The sequence below is a fragment of the Zonotrichia albicollis genome, chromosome 8 (assembly GCF_047830755.1).
Source record: "Zonotrichia albicollis isolate bZonAlb1 chromosome 8, bZonAlb1.hap1, whole genome shotgun sequence".
NCBI classification, from domain to species: domain Eukaryota; kingdom Metazoa; phylum Chordata; class Aves; order Passeriformes; family Passerellidae; genus Zonotrichia; species Zonotrichia albicollis.
In genome coordinates, this window is record NC_133826.1 from 18,902,264 (window position 1) to 18,923,071 (window position 20,808).

Consider the following 20,808-nt stretch of genomic DNA (forward strand, 5'->3'; position numbering starts at 1 on the left):
AATGGAACAGATAAAGAATTCCAAGATGCTATTTCAGCACAGGAGGGTTTGTGTCAGCATCTAGCCCTTTATATAAAATGTTTTTGACAAGCTCTACTACAGGTAGCTTTTACCTCCAAGAATTAGAAAATCACAAGTGAATAAGTACATTCAAGAAAAAGTTAGAGAATTTAAAGTAATCTTCTGCAAGTGAAACAAGAAGAATCAACAGTCAGGATGTTTTTCTGATTGAAATCTCCATGTAACCAGGACACAATCCCAATTGCTTGAGTCATGCTCATGATCCTTCAAAGTCTGACCTATACATCACTTCTTGCATTATTCATGTTGTTTTCACAACTGGCATTTAAATTTCACTAACTGAAAGACAGTTCTATACTACAAGCATTACATTCAACAAAACCAAAAGGACCAGTATGTAAAAAAACATTTTCAGAACATCTTATGAGCACTTAGAGCTGCTCTGTGGATTTCATAACTGCTTGTTAGGGACAATTAAATGGGGAGATTCAAGCTGTGGTCAGATTTCTGCAGCCTATCAGTGCAGATGGTGCACACTGGGAGCTGTCCCCTGGACCTTCTTCATCAAATACTGACAGAGGTAGGCAGATTTGCTCAGGGTTTATGGGATTAATACAGGATAGGAGAAAGACTGAGGATTAGGATAATGTCTAGCTGAAGCAGGAGGAGGTGGAAGGGGTTGAGGCTCTCACAAGGTTTTTTGGAAAGCAGGCACTGTCAGAGGTATTGCAGGACCAGCCAGGACCCGAGGTATTGCAGTCAGTTCTGCTGAAGATATCATAAAAGTAAGGCAATTAAGAAAAAAGGTTGCAGTCAAAGGAATAAAGATTTGGAGGAAGAGTTAATTTGAAGCCCCTAATGGGAGCCACCAAAGAGACCCATTCCACTACCAACATTGCCAATTCTAATGGCTAATTTGCATATGGCAACACACAGCTGCAGTGTGAGATCAGCTCTGGAAAACCCCATTAGGGCCAGTACAGGACACTCACACAGCACTGAAATGGGGATTAAATTTCTAATTCAAACCTCAAGAACAAGTTTCTTAATGTCTTGTAGCTGCATCAGCTGTATGTCTGACAATACAGCTAGATCCATTTGGCAGCAGGCTATTATAATAGTGAAATGAGAAATTACCTGACAAGCCCCTTTTCCAGATTAACACAATGCATCAAACCCTTTTCAAATAGTCATTTCACCTACAGGCTATACACAATGGCATTTCCAAATTTTCAAAGATTTTGTTGAAATAGGTTATTAAAATAGTATTGAACTCCAGCCTTTGCAGGCCATCAGTCTCCAAGTGATTTGGACTGTAAAGACCATAATAGATCTCCAAACCAACTACAGGTCCTACTTGCCAGACTGCAGAGACATTGCAAAGACACTCTTCAGAAATTATATCTAATGAAGCAGTGCCATCACATGCAGGTTAGCTTGGCTCTCCTTAAGTCACTGGGTAAGGAGCCCATTCACATCTCAAGAAGGTATGACTAGAAAATAACTTTATAGTCCCCAAAATATTCTTTCATGCAACCAGATTCTTCTTTGCATTCATGAATGGTAATAAGACCTTTGATCTGATGAAAGTGTTTCAAAGGCCTATTCACCTCCAGGGGGGAAGAAAAGGGAAAAAAGAAAGCTTCCACACATTGTGTTACCTAGTCTGTAAAGGTAAATCTACATTTAACAGCTTATTTTATCTAACAGTTTAGCACTTTCCCTTTCTTCCCACTTGTCCCTCCTCTTCCACTGCTCTTTCCTGCTCCTTTGCATTTTCCAGGAGCCACAGTTTCACCTTCTATCCTCTCTTTACCACATTTTGGCACTCATCAGGCCTCCCTGGGCAATGATCTGACTCATCAGCATAGCAATAACCACCTTTTAGCTTGGTTAGATCTCAGCCAGTTTAGTGAGCAGATTCAGTGAGCAGACAGCCACGGTACCTGTGGGAATATGGTACATAGAGACAGAAGCTCTATGTCTTCCTTCAGCTCCACAGAGCCAGTATATCAGTTCAAACTTCTTACAAAATTTCACCGGGAGTAAGTACCAAGCAAAGAGCAGAATATCACTAAGAGGATCCACTACAGATTCAGGTGAAAATAAGGACAATAATACCTTTCTGATTAGAAAATGTAGCTATGAAACAGGTCTGAAATCCTGACAATCAACACAAAACTTCCACAAAAAATAAGGAAACTGTACTTCAACACAGTTTTTGCTCCTAGTTAATAATCACCACTCTAAGATAAAGGGTTAAGTAAATGTACAGTGGCTTGTGAAGCAGCAGTGAAATATTTGGATCTGTTGGAAAAGGAGAGTTGGTGACATAGTGTCACAGGCATCCGGATGACTCCTCGGGCTCAGCTGCTCGCGCTGCCCCGCCTGGCACCCGGCACAGCCGGCGGCAGCTGCCAGAGCCCCGTGTTATTGAGGTGACCTCCCTGGCACCAGCAACGAGCAGGGGACAGCTGACATTAACAGTCTGGGGGACTGACAAGCTGAGAGTTTTTCCTCAGCCACTGCTTCCAAATAACAAACTCCTCAGCAAAAAACAACAGGCCTTTACTGAAGAAACTAGGCCTGGATTTGCAGCACTCATCATCTGACATAAACAATCTTATCATCTCTGCTAACAATAAAGTTTTGCATAATCTTATCATGTTTTTTTTTCCATTAATACTTGGAAAGGCTTACGCAAAACAAATTGTATGTGGTATATTTTTTGCCCACCCACAGCGGAGGACACTTAATATCTGGAAGCACAGGAAGGATTGCCAGAGTCTGAAGTCATTGTGTTTTCACAGCAGTTTCAAGCTTTAGATAAGTAGCTAAGCATACATGCTTATCATACATGTCAACATGAAGTCTCTCGTGGTCCCTGGACCACTCAGTAAGGTAAGCCTGAGGCCTGCAAGGTGGCTGAGTTCATCTCACTGCTGCCAGAAGTCACATTTCCTACATCTATCTTCTCTTGCTGCTTGTCTCCTGATCAGAATTAGAGTTCTTCTTACTCCCTAGAATTACTGTTCCTGTCATCTCCTATTGAGCCTTTCTGCTCACTGACATAGTGGATACTCACGGATTTGGAGATTTAGGTTTGTTTTCAAGTTTTCTTTTTAATTACTTTCCTGACAGATTAGCAAATATAATTGCTTCAGAGATGAAACAGATGAAGGGAAGTGACAGGAAAATGTGGCTGGAAGTGTGGGAGGAGAAAGCAGTAACTCTTTGCTCTGCTGGGAGCTATCAGATAAGGTTCATCCCATCTTGCAGAAGTCTGAGCTCCAGTGCTACAGGCACAGACTCGTCAGGCAGCTTCTCAAAGGAGCAGCGTGGGAGCTCTGCCCATGCCTCGGGAGAAGGGAGCCAGCTGACGTCACCCACACGGCTGCTCAATGCCTTCACCACCTCCAGTCTTGTCCCTGCCTCTTCTACACCCCACCCTCCCCAGCTCCAGCTGCAGAAAGAGCTTTTCTCATCAGGAATTCCTGCTTCAGCTCATCTTCTAGACCAAATTGTCTGTACTTTTAAGGCCTTCACCAGCAGCACTCGGTACTGTGGCACAGGTACACCTGGCACTGTGTTCACAAAAATATGTCTACAAGGCCCTTATTTTGCTCTGCCGTCCTACTGAAGTCTCTGACATCCACACATCACAACTGTCCTCATTGTGCTCTCCTCATAAAATGAGAATCAGAAGCATATGAGATGTATTATGGACAGCACAGTTTTTGCAGGATTTGGCCCTGGTCATGAGGTGGTTTGTTTTCACTTAATAAAGCATAACCAAACTATGCAATAACTAAAGATGGTTCTTAGAGGCCTGCTAAAAATTCCCCACACAGTTGGCTGGGTAGGATTTAAAACTCTGCCCTATTCTTAGAAGCGCATATCTGCAGCAGTTGGAAAAAGCTAGGTTGTGAGCAATGTGTTCCACAACATGTGTAAGGCACCCATCCTGAGTATTTCAGATTCTGTGGGTTTGTTTCAGTTTACATTTATAAAACAAAACAAACAAACCCTGAAAAAACTCCTCAAATGACCACAAAACAAACACAGACTTATCACTTACCTGGGCACCTGAACACATTCTATTAAGAGTCTCACATTTGATATCACCTCAGTAATTACACTTAAACTATTCACTGAAGTGGGATTTTTAGGTGAGACACAACAGAGTGTTAAAGGTGCTTTGGAAAATCTCGCACATCCAGAGGTTCATAAAATACGCAAGACTGAGAACAGACAAGTGTGGGAATATAAAAAATGCCACACAAAAAATTGTTAACTGATTTAAAAAATAATCAGTATACTTCAACAAAGTTCACTGTGTAATTTTAGAAAAGAGGGGCAGGATGGTCCATATTTAGCACAATAGCACTTTTAGCTGGGTTTAACTGTGTCTTATCAACATAAGATAGACCCCTACCACAGAAGGGACATCTAAGCCTGTGCTGCATTCTAAAACCTCTACATAGCTTTGAAAGATGCCTGAGCAGCAAATGTACCAAAAAATTTAAAAATCAATGTGTTAAAGAAACCTGATGATAATGACAAATAGCTGGGTTTTTAGTTTGAGTTTAAAGAAGTAATATATTTATAGTTATGAATAGCAACAGGAAGGGAGTTGTACCAAGTGAAACATAATAGTCCAAGGCTTTTCCTCCCAGAGATTTAGGGTGTGTATCTACTCAAACAAGTAAATGAGGTAGAATTTAGCTTCATAAAACTGTATAAATCTGAGATATCTGGATATTGTTTTGCTTCAGTGAGAGGACCCAAGAAATTCATTATATTCAAAGACCTGCCTAATAGGGTATTACTTCTCCAAAACTGGCCTTCAAAGCAAAATTTAATCCCTCTGAGAGCTGGCACATGTTTTGTTATAAACTTCCTCTAAGATCCTAAAATTTATAAATGTTTTAATAATTTCAAATGTATAATTTGATGGAGGGATGTGAGCCTTATTTAGATTTTCAAATTTCTCTTGCTTGTTGGTTTATTTTCCACCTGTAAAGTGCAAAAACTGTGGTTCTGTCTGGAGAAGGGTCTCTCTCTCAATCACAGTTGAGGCACACCCGATAACAGACTTCTGTGCCAATTGACAGGATGGCTGCAGTAAACATTTCTATTGAGAGACCTTCAATGAAATTTATCTCCTCCCTATTCCTGCTGTCAGAGCCAAGGCTACATGTAGACAAATTCATAGGGGCAGTACAGTGCTCACTGTAAGAATATAGAATTCATTTTTGTACTGAGTCCAAAACACCGTTTTTGTTTTTCAAACACATTTACCAAAGGCAGCTCATCACAAAGCAAAACTATCAAACTAGTTAAGATAAACAAAATGCGAATTAATGACCTCAGTAACCACTGTTTCCAGCAAGTGTAGGCTATGCTTTCACCTGATAACAATCTAATCAATTCCACTCACTTCACTAATGAAGTTCCACTCACTTCTTGAAAAGTGAAAGCTTCTTTCTCCTTACCTTTAATGCAATGTTTCTTCTCAGAGGCAATTGTTTACTAGCACAATAATCTATATGTCACTGTACCTTAGGCTAGTTATGCGTTTCAAAAGAAATCCCAGTACAATGAGCAAGAGTGGAACTGAGGCTGATATTGTATGTAGAATATGGCCAGGGAAAGCCAGTACAGTTCTGAAGACCATTCCAAGACTTAGACATTGCTCCAGAAATGAACAAAAGGACTTGTATTTTCAGCTGTGAAAGTGCTTCTATGGTCCTTCTAGTTTTTGGTTCATGATATTGCATTCTTCTAAATTAGCACCCCCTTTTCTGTAAGACTTCATAATGGAACTCTCTCACCTTGTGCTGCAAATTTGCATTATTATTTCTAAATGAGGTACACCGTGCAAAAGGGAAACAAACAAAGAAATAAGTGAAGCCAAAAAAATCCAACCTGTATGACTCATTATATGAGACACAAACATTTTCTGCATCACTTGAGGAATCCATTATACCAAAAGAAAAATAAACTTTTTCTTAAAGTTGCAGAATAGGTAGATTGTTTCCTCTGGATATGTTCCTGGCAGACAGGTTCTGAGAAATCTTGTTCCAAGAATCCTGTGGGCTGAAAGCACAGCTGTTCAGATTCACTGCTCTAACCTTTACTCCATGGATACTCCCTACTGGTAAGGCAGGCTTACCGGGCAGACAAAATGACAGCTGGTCCATTTCTTCTCCTGCACATAAATCCCATTTAGAATAGGATTAAGATAACTGGAAAACAACCTATTGACTGAACAACAAATCCTGCCTAACAAGGGGATATATATGATTCAAACAATTTAAAATATTTAAAGTGGCTTTTAAATACTTTCTTAATAATGGTCACCTGAAAACAGAAGCAACATTCTAGAAACCTTCTTCAGGTTACCTCAATTTACTGGTTTAGATTAGAGAAACACACGTCAAATACTTTTCCAGTCTATAACTATATAACATCCACAAGCAGGGTTTTTAAAAACACATAATTTTCAAGCATAAATTTAGGACAATACTTTAGATCATAAAAGTTCTAAGCAATGTAAACCCATTGATTTTAATTTGATCTTGAAATACATATCTAATTCCTCCACCCACAGAGTGTAGATCCCATTTATTTCACAGTACAGATTCTGGCCCAAAACAGGCATCCTTAATTCTGATGTAATCCATTGCTGCTTTAAATATTTTTAAACATTCTGAAGTCTACCTACACACTTAAGATTTAAGATGAACTTCACAGAGGACAAAGGTAAAGTAAGTTGGTTTGGGGTTTTTTCAGTGTTTGGTAAGGCAGGCTATACTAATTTATGAAAGCTTAAACAGAAAACCTCTATTGGCTTCTGCAGCAACAATATATTTATTTTCACGAGGCGGTTGAATTTATTCTCTTATCCATAAACCAAACTTATTTCAACTCCCTTGTAATTTGTGTCTTGATACACCTTAATGTACTTGCCTTTGAACTTTACATTTGCTTTAATATTGTAATTTTTTAAATTTCAGATGCTGAACAAACAAAGCATATATTAATATTTTAAAAATACATTTTAACTCTTCACTGGAGATTAAAAATGGGGTCTTTGCAAGTTTGAACAAAACCTCAGGGTGGATCAGAGTATAAAGAAAACATTAGTCAATCCTTAATCCCCAGTGCAGAGGGGGGAAATCTGCTCATGTATACAGAGGAGTGATGACATACTAGAAAGGAGGAAATTGAAATTAAATATTGGTTTCTATTGAATTATAAGACTGCAATTTCACCATCAAGTGTTCAATTCTGTAGCATCTTATAATTTGCTAATAATGAGCTTGATTTGCCATTCAGCTTCAGGTCACTGTACCAACATGTAAAATAAAACCTGTCACCAAATCCTGCTGAGTTGAGTAATGTCAGTGAATTAGCAGGAAAAACCCAAACATGCTGACTGACTCTTCTGCTGGTGTCCTTACAAAGACTTAAGTTATGTGATACTGAAGGTAACAAAGGGATTCCAGATTCACATTACACCTTTATGCTGTTTGATTTGCTTAGAATTCTTTCCACAACTGGATTTTACTAAGGCAGTTCCACTTGTTCTGCAAGTTTCCTAGATTGATTTTGGACAGCTGACTCTCACTCAGGTAAATGGAAAGGTCAAAATGTGCACCAACCCTAAAGGCACAGAATGCTGTTTTCAGCAGAAATCTACAGCAAGTCAACTGACTGAAAAAAAATCCAGCCTGAGAGCCACCAGCATTTTAGATTCATCTCGGTAACACTGCAGTGATGATCCTGAAATCCTTACTTAGACAAAGCTTCCCCTGAGTCCCAGATAGCTGACCAGTAATTGCACAGATTAACACTTGCATTTAATGAAAGACCTGACTGCTTAAAGTTTATCTTACTTCAGGTTAGCAGTTCTAAAACTCTTCCAGCTATGAATACAGCTTTTCTAAAAATTTAATCTACAAAACTAACTTGAAACAGCTGTCTCAACTCCATGCCATCTACAATGCTAATATTAAAACAGGTTAAAACATACTGGTTAAATAAGATAAATAATTTAAATAATAAACTTTCTTAGTTTAAATAAATTAAGAAGTTTAAAATATCTATTTATCACCAGTAGCATAGAAAAAGAAAGGAAAGATAAATAGGAACATAATAAAAGTTTACTTCAACTGTGGTCCTGTAAGAGTCTGTTTTGGGCATTTAACAGTTAAAGAAGCAGTGGCACGCTAACCGAGCACATTAAAACAAAGAGTTGGCAGCTCCTGAAGGAAAAGAGCTTGTGCTCCACTGTTCCAACTTGTCAGTCAACTCATGCCAGCACTCTCCCTGTCTGCCTCTTCTCCACACCCTCATTACATGTGTCTGTCTGGACTGATCTGCTCATCTGTTCAGGGACTATTCTGACAAGTCAAAAATTCTGCCTCTTTCTGCTCTGGAATTGGATCAAATCACCTCAGCTTTTTTTTTGTTTTTTGTAGCCCCACCAGGAGGTTTTTTGCTTATGGTCTCATTCTGTTTGCCTTCACTCCTTGTCTGTTTTTGATTTGTAGAATGGAGGAAGCCGAATTGCTGAAAGAAAGATTCCAGGCCATAACAGTAAGTGCTCATGGTTATAATTCACTATTTAAAAAAAAAAAAAAAAGGCTTAGAAGTAATATTAGCAATGAGCTGCTGTGTGTTTGCTGAATAATGATTCAGCTCAGGACAGAAAAGGAAGACTTTGTCTGCTTGAAATTGTCACTTAATAAGTCTAGTTTATAGGATATTGCTTTAAGACAGCTAAGTTGACTGTACTGACTTTATTATGGGTTGTATTGGTTGTATTGCACCTTAAAATTAAACTCAAAGCAGTGAAAGTATGTGTGCAAATCACTACTGGACAGTGTAAAACACACATTACAGAATGTTTGCCTGAAGGTCAGAAGGCAGCTAGAGAATTCCAGAACAAATCAATTTTTACATTTCACAATGTGAGATTACAGATTTTTCATTTGTACTGTGGAATTAAATATAAGTTAGGAATTATTAATGATCTCTCCTAAGTATTGCTGTCTGAAAAGCAAAAAAGGACAAGCTTGGATTAAGCAAATTCCTCCTGTCAGTTTTCAGAGGACAGACTCAGTGAAGTCTATGCTAGAGACATTGGAAAACATTTTCAGTTTCTCTTCTGAAAGGAAATCTGAGTGATGATTTCTAGTGTGCAAAAGGAGCAACTAAACTATTTTTAAAGTAATACAACCTGATGTTATAAAAATTGGCTGAAGCCCAATCCTCCTCTGATTTGATCACCAACTGAACTTATTCAGTTACAAAAGACTTAAACTGAAACAACAATTTGTCCCTCTGAGATGAAAGGAAACCTCCGGAAGGATCATTCACTCTATTAGTTAATAATAAATAATGGAAACGAAGGCATTTGTCCCACTCCTAACATGACAGATTAGTTGTGAAACACAACTAGCAGAATAAATGGTGGGCAGAATTAAAGAATACCTTATTGGAATTCAAATAAATGTAAGAAGGCATAACTGGAAATCTATGGGAATCTAACAGGTTGGGGTTTGATTCAGTTGAGTTTTAATTATGGCACTTGATAAGAGCCAAGAGGACCATTTACTGTATTTACTTGAGACCTGACAGAAGCGCACAATAAGGTAATTTGAAATGTTTTAGAGGGTTTAGAGTACATTTGTTGGTTTAACTGCAATGTTGCCTGAACCAGGGTCATAACCTGGACTTTGTCTCTAGTGTATGGGCTCAAAAGATAACAACAGCTTTGGCACTCCAGAGAAGTCCAGGCCTCACAATGATTTGTGCTCCCTGGGACGCAGGGGCAGGAATGGGGCAGCACTCTTGGCTGATGAGGAATAATATGAACATACTGAGACAGGCATCCTCCAGCTGCAGCCTTGCTTCCAAATCAATACTGAAGCAGTTTTGTCTTCCATTAGAAGAAATAGGAAATAATTTTTGGATTCTGCCTATGACTTAATTTATTACACCTGATGTGTAAAGGAACAATGCGCTTGCTGCTTTCATCAATTCAGAGCATGCAGTTGAAACACATGGAGTGTTCCAACTGCAGAAATGAAGTAGCCTGATTAGAGGGAAGCTATCAGCCCTACCAACCTGCAGAAAGAGTTGTCCAGGGAAACAACAGCCTGCAGTTAGAGTAGCAAGCTACTCCATGGCTCTGGAGGGGTTGGCTCAAGTACCTGGGAATTTCAAGTGCTACATTCCAGATGTTTGCTGTACAGGATCTAACAGGATAGCAAGGGGCACTCCAGCAGTCAACAACTGCACCTGCACTGAAACTTATTGGTTTCTGTTGTTAAATACCTGTCTGCTTGACAGCAACACAACCAGTAGGAGTTCTCAAAGCCTTTTGCAAATCTTTTCTCCCTATAGCAAACAAAAAGGAAAACATGATTATTGGTTTTGTTCATTATGTTGCTGTTATTAAATGTTTTGACCCTCCCACGGCTCTGAAAAGGAAACTTTTCCTTTGTTATGTAGCTACCACCTGCTGCTGGTGCATCTAGACTGGAAAAGCAAAAAATAAAATGCCTTCATTTTGTTAGAAAGACTCTCATACCTTAAGATATGAAAACTTTAATACCTTTGATGCTTAGTGAGTTTTAATGTCTAGAAAATTACAAGAAAATAAAAATACTTTAGTTAAAACATTAGCTGCTCCATGGAATTGACATTATGTGGCATTTGCCAGGGGACCAAGACCACCATCTTTGGCCCCACTGTAGAACAATGACACAAACTAATGGACTTGGCAGACTGGATATTTCACAAGACACTGCTCTGTGGATGCCATTGCCTTGCTTTCAGACAGATCCAACCTAGAACACAATTCATTTCTGCGCACAAAAGTCAGGAAAGAGTCCCACGTGTCTCAGTAGGAGTGAAAGTTAACACCAAGTGTTACCTTTCATGGATGCGCAACAGAAAGGAATGGCTGAAGATGCTCTGTCATAAAAAGCAATTCCTGCTCACATTAACAAGAGCATAGTAAGAGAGAACTTTTGGACTTCAAGGACTTCTGCCAGGAACGTGATCATCTGCAGGGGCAGAGCATGAGGTTTAATAGAATCATGACTCCCTTAGCTATCCAGGAATAAATACTTATTCTATTAGATGTACAGTCAAAGCTTCATAAAGCAAGACATGTTGTAAAGACAAGGCATAGCAGAATGCATGGTAGAAAGTGTTCTAACAGGTTTTAAAAATTATTTTGGCACATAAGGTTCAAAAAGATTCCTCATACTTCCTAGCTTCTGGAATTCGACTAAATTATATAGATATACAGACTAGGTATATAAATGACAATCTATTTCAGCTGATTCAATCTGAATAACTGTATAACAGACATTTAATACCTACCAGTGAAATGAAAGGATGCTAGAACACCAGAGGATACAAGAAGAAAACTTAGAGAAAAAACATTGGACATAAAAGAATTATGGACCTCTGGAAAAAAAAAAAAACCAGGCAAAAGTTTCTTTACTGAATAGGTTCCTTACTATACACTTCGCTTAAAATACACTAATTTATGCCTTTATACTCAGGTTTCTTTCTGCACAGTAGTTTATGTACAAATACTAATTTCAGACTGCCCAAACTCTTATTGCATCCCTGCTGGTACAAAAAGAATACTCAAATTGACTTAAAATATTTTTTAATAGTATAAACCAAGTAAGAGTTCATTCTCTGGCTAAGAATCTTATCCAGAATTTTAGTAAAGACAAAAGGAATTTTCCTTAAGAATTGTAATAATCTGTAAACACAATATCTTGTCCCACTGCTCATCTAATGATGGGTTATTTAAAGGCCATTTATACCATGAGGGTATAGGAATGTTTCCTAAGTAAGGAAAAGTGTGAAAATCAGAGAGCAGATACTTAGTCTTTAAAATCAGGTCTGGCTAAGAAAAATCCAGCATAGCAGCTTTTGGATAAAGGCTCACACAAGGGTCATTGAAGAAAAGTTGCATATTGTAGTGATCCTAAATCTGTAAATTGGTTAATTGTATTAAAGAGCATTGGCAAAACACAAAACCACTGCAGAGATAAAAATAGCATATATTTTGAGGAAAGAGCCCCACCTGTTCTGTTTGGAGTATTAAAAAGGCAGACTAACACCATCAAGGAAAAATTGTAAAGGGTCTATAAATAACTGCTATACTTTGCAGGCTGTGAGATCAGTGTTGATGTTCACCTGTGAAATCCCAGCACAGTACCAGTAGTGCCTGGCCAGCCTGTATCCTGCCCTTGGTCTCCACAAAGCTTGGTGGCTTCTTCCACTTCCTATCCTATCCTTCAGAAAAGCATCCTCAGAGCCTGTGGCCCCACTGCTAATTTCTCATTTCCAGTAACAGTGAAGTGATTCAGCCAAGCACACCATGGCTCTTCCTGTTTCCAAATCCCAGATCCCAGGGAAATGGTGGAGAACAACTCCCAGCCTTACATGCAGCACTTCCTTACTGACTTTCTCCAGTCCTTACACACAGCTGGTTCCACAGGTGGGCTGAAAGGGCGAGGCTCTTCCTCTGTTTGTGAAGAAGTTAACCCCTTCCTAAACCATACTTGTCTGAAAACAGACTCTGTATTAAACAGCTGCCACCTTTTTAACAAAGCCAGGCTGTTCTAATTGAAAGGAGGGAAGGATTAGCCTCCAGTCAACAAATATTTCTGCACAGAACAGAAGATTCCATTTACTTCCCCAAAATGTATCAAGAAACAAGCACAAGTGTTTCTTGATTGGCATATGGCAAGGTGCCATGTCCAACAACAGAATTTTATAGCACTAAGGATGACCAAGACAATAGCCTATTAATACACCTTATTAAAGTTATTTTCCTTTGGCATGATTTCCTTCCCCCTGGCTGCTGAGGACACAAGGTACTAAATCAGCGTTTGGCCTCACACAGAGGAGCCACAGGGTTACTCCACGTGACAGTGCTATCCAAAAACAGGAGAGGCTCAAGCTTTGCCAGCGTTCAGACATTGTTCCCCCATTTCCTTTTTTCTCTAATCTGCAATAAAAAGGATTAAAGTGGCACTAGGATAGACCAGTACAACATGAGGTTTATCCTTCTAAATAGCAGCAGCCACAAAAACAGTCTGAGCACAAGCAAAAATTTTCTTTCTAAATTGAGAAAACAACACATATGAAGTATATTACATTCCTCTTTTCTCATCTTTACCATTATTTGACTAACAAAACAAATTTCTAAGCCTTGTTTATTCCTGTTTATTTCAGCTATTAGCCACAGGATACATAAACTCAGTGCTGGATTCACTGACAGCCCATTTCATCTAATGATGTATCACAGCTGCTCAGTGCAGACCATGCAGACTCTTTCCTCTTCTAAATGATGCGTGGGCTGCCTCAGGAATTTTGGTCAGGACCCATTTTTAGTCTCACTCTGCATGTACAATTTTGTTCAACTGTACTTTCTTCCTGTTTTTTCCCCCTTCCCAAGAGTAACTAACTTTTATCTTGCATCATCCCTCCTCTGTGGCCATTAACACATTTAAATGTACTTTGGAGAAAGAGCAGTGGAAACCATACCTGTGTAGGATCAAGTGATTGCTGCAAAGAATTATGCACTGCCTAAGCACCACATAAGATTTATAATAGGGCTTTATTTGCATGGATTGATTTCACCCTACTGAACACTCACATAATAATTTTATTAACAAGTAATTTCTCTAAACAAAGTTTTATTGTTCTTAATTTGTAGGACAAAAGAAAACTGCAAGAAGAAATTACACAGAAACGTCTAAAAGTAGAAGAGGAAAAAATGAAACATCAACATTTGAAGGTAAGTAAAGTGTTAGATTTATGTAACTAAAGATAGCCTCAAGTCATACAGCATGAATAAAGGTTGGGGATTTTGGAATGCAAATCTTCATGTATTTAAGTCGTGCTTTTACTATCAAATTTTCACAGCTTTGTGGAGTCCTGCCAGGACTCCATTTGACTTTAATAAGCATCACTCTTTGAAAAAATTACACTGGGGAGCTAATGTTACTTGATCACTTACAGGGCATAAAATGAGATCATAACCAGGAAAAACTCACAGATGAAAATTAAGCCTCACATTTCAGACTGGGTGTGTTCACTCCCTAATCCCACAACAGCAACCCTACTTGGTACAGGGTGCAGCACAATAATGAGGTCTAACTGCATTTTTTCCTAGAATAAAAACACCATATTTATTTGGCTGCAGGCTTTTGTCAGCTTGTTTAATTATTCTTTAATAATATAATGCAGTTTCTTTGTATATTCCAAAGAAAAGTATAAATGCTGCAAATTTTGTTCTCAAATATGGCTTGGTAAACTCAGGATTACAAAGTCCAAAGGTTTAAGAAACCTCAAGATCCATCTCTGTAGAGAACTGAAATTGCACTGATTTCTACCCAACACCACTATTCTTAAAATGTTTATAGCAGTTTGGCAGTCCTTGTCATTTAGTTGAGAAAAAAATCAATGCTTCTAGAAATATGCAAGACTTGGTATTTTACATACTCTTTTCATTATGTGAGCAGATAAACAGTCTCAAGAGAGATATATTGAATCTAACACCAGGAGCGTGGCGTGTCTCCTCCAGCAAATGTGAGAGAAGCATATGTAAAACAGACTCCTCTTCAAAACAGCCACCAGATCCTGAGCTTCCTCCACCCTTTTCTTTTGTGTCAAGCCAAAAAAATGAAAAGCCTTGATAAACCAGTGCACTGGGCCAGGCAAGCCAACACACAGCTATACCCAGGTTTTATTGGAAGCTAGTTACTCCAAGGACAGGCTTGGCCATTTGGGGAACATCCCTTCCAAGTCCTGTAACCTTTGAATAGCAAACATGTGACTCCTCCATCATGGTACATGGCTACATCGAGCACTGAAAGTTTTATTCCAAGTTTCCATGTCTATAAATCCAGATGACTGTTCTGCCCTTCTTTACAGAGGGATAAACTGATCTGTTGTAGACAACCAGCTAATCCTCACTACTGCTCTGTGCAGACAGAGCCCTAGGGCAGTTTCCTTACAGACTTAGTACATGTTCATAGCTAAAATTAATAGGTCCAGTGGAGTTTTAAAAGTTAAGAAAGCAAAAACCAAACTTGTATTTATTCTGAAGAAACTTTATGGAGTTTTTAGAGAGGCCAAAACACTCCTGGAAAATACTACTGAAATGGTTTTACTTTGGAAGAGAACAGAGATTGTGATTTCTCTGCCTATTGTATGAGAAATCATACAGAAAAGCTTTTAAATTAAATCAGTCCTCTTGCATATACAAAGCAAAACAAGGATCTGTTGAGCAAGTTATTCACTTGGAAAAAAAGAAAGAATCAAGCATACATTTAAATATATACTTACATACACACATATGCTGTATAAATACATACATTTCATTAGTTCTTTGGAGCACAGAAAATGTAGACTACTTTTTCCAGCTCAGGAATAAGATAGGTACCTAATATCAAACACATTAGTACATGAACAGCTTTTGCTTTATACGCTAGAAGCAAACTGCTCTAGAAACATGTAAAAATAACATTGTGTTATGCTTGTATTTAGGGAGTTTGCTCTCTTGGGTCTAACCATATACAGACAAACTTTTGTTGATTTTAATGCATGGTATTGGTTTCTGATGTCTACAGTGCCAGCCCCACTCTAAATCTTACAAGGAATTATCAATTTATTTTTTGGAGACATAAGTGCTAGAGTAACACTGTTCCAGCCAAGATGAAAACCTCACTTTTCTTGAGGCCCTACTCATCATTAAGATCTAACCAGCTTGATAGAAAGGGAATTAATAACTGTGTGTCCTCCAGCTTGAGAATACAGTATTTAGTGGTCAATAAGAGTTGTGCCAACACCAGGCTACCTACATCTACCAGATAATGTAAAAATATCCTATTAAAATCTGCATTTATTTCATTAGAGCCTAAAAAAAATCTACAAGGAAGTGCTGCAAAGTGATTCTATGGACAGAGTCAAGGCTCAGAACATCAGTTTTGAGCAGCCTGTGTTTACCAAGATTTCCTAGGACCCAGTGTTGAGAGACAGACTACTGTCCTGTGGACAAAGGCAACTGTAAACATTGCTCTTATATACCACAAGTAAAAAATTTAAAAGCATCACAGAGTGCCCAGACTTCTCAGCAAGCCTGTTTTAGACACATTTTCTATGACATTATATGTCAAGTGGAAAATTACTTTTGACTGCAATAAGGTCCCACATATACATTCCTCTGCCAGTTGGGCCTCAGTAATAACCTCATGGAAAGTGCACAATAAATAGAAAAGTGCAGGAAGCAACAGTTGAAGTGACTCAACACAGGATGCAGGCAGGGATTCCAACAGCCCCTGCAAGAAGCACTGAGGTTACTGCAGCAGAGCTGGGCACACTGCCTCAAGCAGCAGTAGTCAAATTTCAATGTAATCTGTTTATTGCAGGATGTGGATGCAAACTGTATGGGGGGAGAAAAGCAAAAACTTAATATGGAAATCAGCTCAAGGAATCTAAATTATAACAGGGACATTCATGGTTAGTTAAAGACTTTATATGTGAGCTCCTTTTTTGCCTGTTGAAAGAGATTTCTAAAGAGTCCCAACTCCTTCCTCAAGGCAGCAACTGCATTTATACCCCTGAGTTAGACTGAAAGGAGTAAAAAGAGTGCAAGAAAGTTGGCATGGCTTACAAGTTTCAGCCTGCAAATATGAACCTATCTCCAACAACATTTTTTATTTTATCAGGAGTATTTTTGAGAGCTCTGATGAGTTTCAGGTACCACCTTCCCTAGTGTAAAGCAGCTGTAGGAAGCAATCAATGCATACAATGGTATTTTTCCGAATTTGAAAACACAGCTGAGAGTGATACACTTAACCTGTGCACACACAATACACCCATTTGTGAGCCACCACTGCACAGAAAACTCCACAGGTACTAACCAGGTCAGGACCTAAATACCTAAGCTCTGGATTGCCCCTGCAACAGCAGCTCTAAATACACAGGTCTGCTGAAACACTAAACACAGCAGCTGCCCATGCTCCACCTTTCCACTGCCTCTCTTACCCCACACAGCTTCACCTGCTGAAATGTGAGTTCACCATCGCAAGGACAAAGATCCTTTTATCTTCCAGGCGTACCATTGCATCACTAACTCCCTAGAGATCTCTTACTCCTATACAATCTTATTTACAGAAACTTCTCATCTTTTTTACCTCTTTCTAGAAGCCATGCAATGCCAGGATCCAGAAATTCTGGCTACTGAAATAAAACTGTTGAGCTTCTGACTGGAGCCTTTCACTTGACTCTGTTGTATGTAGGTTGTACAACTGGGTCCACCTACCCGTATTAATCTGTTATGGATAGCAGCTGACATACTCTACATTTTTGTTGGATGAACTAATAAAATGGGGCATTTTAGCTAAAGACTTTGCTTTTAAGTCAATCTCAAAACACAGAAATTTAGTTTTTCTCTTCCAGCGGCACCCACTGTGGTCAGGTTGCCTTATGCTGGATAGATCACAGTGCTGCAGATCACATCTGTGGCATCAAGACAAATACAGCAAATGGTTAAATAGCTTAACTCTAGCATTCACTTACTTGTCTGTTTTTCCCCATCAGAAAAAGGCCTTGCGAGAAAAATGGCTCTTGGATGGCTTTAGTTCTATGACTCCAAAGGAAGAAGAGGAAATGCAAAAGCAGAATCAGGAGGACCAACAACGGACTCATGAGCTGGAACAAGACATTTTCAGGTAGGGAAGTACCCCTGCCCTTGTGCCTGGGTTAAAATGGTCCCATCCTACACATCCTAGCTTATTTTGTATAAGATGAAAGTATCAACAAGTGTTAAACACATGCAGAGCAAAGCAATTCTTGTCATGTTTTCTAGTCAGTTAGAGAATACAGAATGCAATTTTCCATAGTATAAATTGTAACAAACTGCACAATAACTATATTGCAGAGTATTTGTTTCTCTAATTCCAGATATCCTTTCTATGCTGTATTTGGTAGGTGTAAGCCACAATATATGGGGATTGCTCTAAGATAGCAAATGTTGAATCAGAACTTCAAAATAACAATAAATTTTCAAAGTTCTCCAGTTTCACTAGGTCCTGGAACAGCCTCTAATACCTAACTTTCACCATACCCAACTTTCACCAGCACTTCAGAACAGTACAGGCTCCCTAGCCCCATTACTAGCATTTATCCTCAGTTTTCTATGTGTTTTGTACTGAATTTAGTCCTGGAAACCTGCTCTAGCAAAGGTCTTTTTCTACCTTTCAGTAGAGAAGTTTCTACGAATCTCATCACCTAGTACTTTCCTATCGCACAGGGCCAGCCTTTAACTGCACAGAATCCCATGAAAAACTCTTATTTACCATGGACATGGTTCCAGGTTCTTATTAGCTCCAGTTAGCCCTTCTGAAATACGAAAGAGCTGTGTACACTGTCAGCTCCTTCCTTGGGTCCAGGCATACTGACTGGTACCACCCCTTAGCACCCACAGAAAAATGAAATGTTCCTCTTCCTTCAGATTCTGGAAAGTTTTTTCATCCTTTTTCAAGGCTTCTTCCTCTATTTCAATTCAATAGCATTTTCCTCTCTCATTTGCTTCCACTGCCCTCCTACACACACCCTTCTGGCAAAGCTGTCACCAAGATTAACTTTCTCTGGTGAACTCTCATCCTCTTCCCTCCTCACTCCATCTCTGACAGACAATAATTCTCTTGGCTGACAGGTAGCAGCCTCATGCTAGTTTGTGCTATAATTACATTGACTTCTTGCTCAAAAGCACTTTTCTCTACAGAACATCTTGGTACACACCTCTGCAGGGTTCATTGTTGCAGTGCTAGGAGGCAGCCAGCAAGCCCTGAAAGCATCCCAGAGGCTGTCATTTTGAAGGCATGCAAGAGGGGCCCATAAGACACTGTGAGTGCCAGAAAAGAACAGCATCTAGGGCTGGAATGGGCTAAGGAGCAACAAGGAAATGGTGCTGAGCAAGCATTTCCCCATCAGGCCACTGAAAGTTCAGCCCTTCTCTAAGCAGTGAGAGGAAAGATTAGATTCAAAGTCCTGTTTACCATGAGCAAAGCCTGAGCTAAGAACACAGGAAGGTTTATTCACAGGTCTCTTGCTATAAATTAAATTTCCTACGCTCCCTAATAGCTGTTTAGCAAGGGCATCAAGAAAAAACATCCACACTGCCTTCTAAATAACATTACATCTTGTTTATACACACCCAGGCCAGTTTCAAACCAGCCAGCAGTGATACAGAAACCTAGGAATAAAGTCCACTAATAAACATAAAATATGCATCATACAGTTCTTGCACAGTGCTTTTGCTATACCACAGTTATCACCAAAGCTAACAAAAGCCTGTCTGACCATTGACCTGCCCTGTAAATCAAACATTGCTAAACTGATCATGTAGACACATCACACAGTAGAAATAACAAACAGAGGCTCAGTAGAAATCTTTCTTCTGAGCATCTGACTATTAAAACTCACTTGATTTGGAGACATCCAGTTCACTCTGCTGATTATTCTGTGTGTGTCTGGTCTTCAGTTAAAAAAATTATGAATCACTTTAAAGACTCTTTGATTACCCTTAGACAAGTCTTTTTTCTTTTTGCTGAGAGGACAATTGCAATTGTTGACAGATTATTTACAGTAGTGGCACGGGCCTTGCCATCACCTTCCTAAATGGAATCTCTGTTTTGAAACATTCTTTACCTGAGTGTCAAATTGAGCTGGTGTATGTCTGCTAATCAGTTCATTATTTTTTATAAAAGGGAGAAGTTCCATTCTTTGTGTCAATGAATAGCAAAGCAGCCTGAGCCACCTTGGAGACAAATGGCTGAATGCTTTGGTTACAGACAAAAAAATTGCATTTACACTATCTGTCCCATTTCCCCTCTACATGTTGGAAGCTTCAAGTGAACCAAGGGAGCACATCCCTGGTCAGGGTATGAGCTGAATGAAGAATTAAGAGTCCTGTTTTCTCACTTAATCTTCAGCTAATAACACTCATTCTTGATAGAATTAGTTGCTAAACAACATATTTAAAAATGCAAAACAACTGAGGTCTATTCAATTGCTTGTAAGTGCTGCATGAAAGCAGATGTCAAGGCTATACTAGAGAGCTGCTAAAGCATTTGACTCACCTCAGAACCTGTGAGAGCTTGCTAAACTGCCTTTTCCCCTCAGTCTAGAATTCTTCAGGGTGGCATCTTCCTATCTGCTTGTCATTCTCAAGCCATTTATTTCTTTCCCGGGGTGGCATGGATGCCAACTACAGCAGCTCAGCTGATGGCCAGCAGCATCCAGGCAATCTCCATAGATCTGAATTCAGCTGCTACTTTGGTAGAGAAACCTTTCAATTAGTGTCTTGATTTCTAAGGTTTCTTCTCTCATCCACACCTCTATACTACCTATTTCTCCCTCTCAAATAATCAGTGCTACTTGAAAAGAGGACAAATATTCAAAGGATAGATTTAATACAGTAGCTGTGTCACACTTCCATTTCTCTCCTAAAAAATGCAGCACTGTACAAAAGGTAGTTTCATATAATTGCTAGAATAGTTGCTAAACCCTTTCAAGACAAATTGGGATATAACTTCATAAAAATGTGATTGACTTAGCTTGTAAACATTGTAAACACACCAGAAAGATCTTGGCCTAACTTTGCAACCCCATGATGTTATAAGGGCTTCAATTTCTTTGAACTACACAAATCACATCTCTTAGAAGTTT

At 39.1% G+C, this 20,808-nt stretch overlaps 1 protein-coding gene across 1 annotated transcript in view; it reads left to right on the plus strand.

The window, feature by feature from the left end:
• Positions 1-20,808, plus strand: part of PALMD (palmdelphin) — a 43,776-nt gene that overhangs the window by 12,449 nt on the left and 10,519 nt on the right. The window contains exons 2-4 of the mRNA XM_005482052.3: positions 8,580-8,625; positions 13,787-13,867; positions 17,677-17,807. Coding sequence (XP_005482109.2) covers positions 8,580-8,625; positions 13,787-13,867; positions 17,677-17,807 — 258 coding nt within the window. The remainder of the gene's footprint in view (positions 1-8,579; positions 8,626-13,786; positions 13,868-17,676; positions 17,808-20,808) is intronic.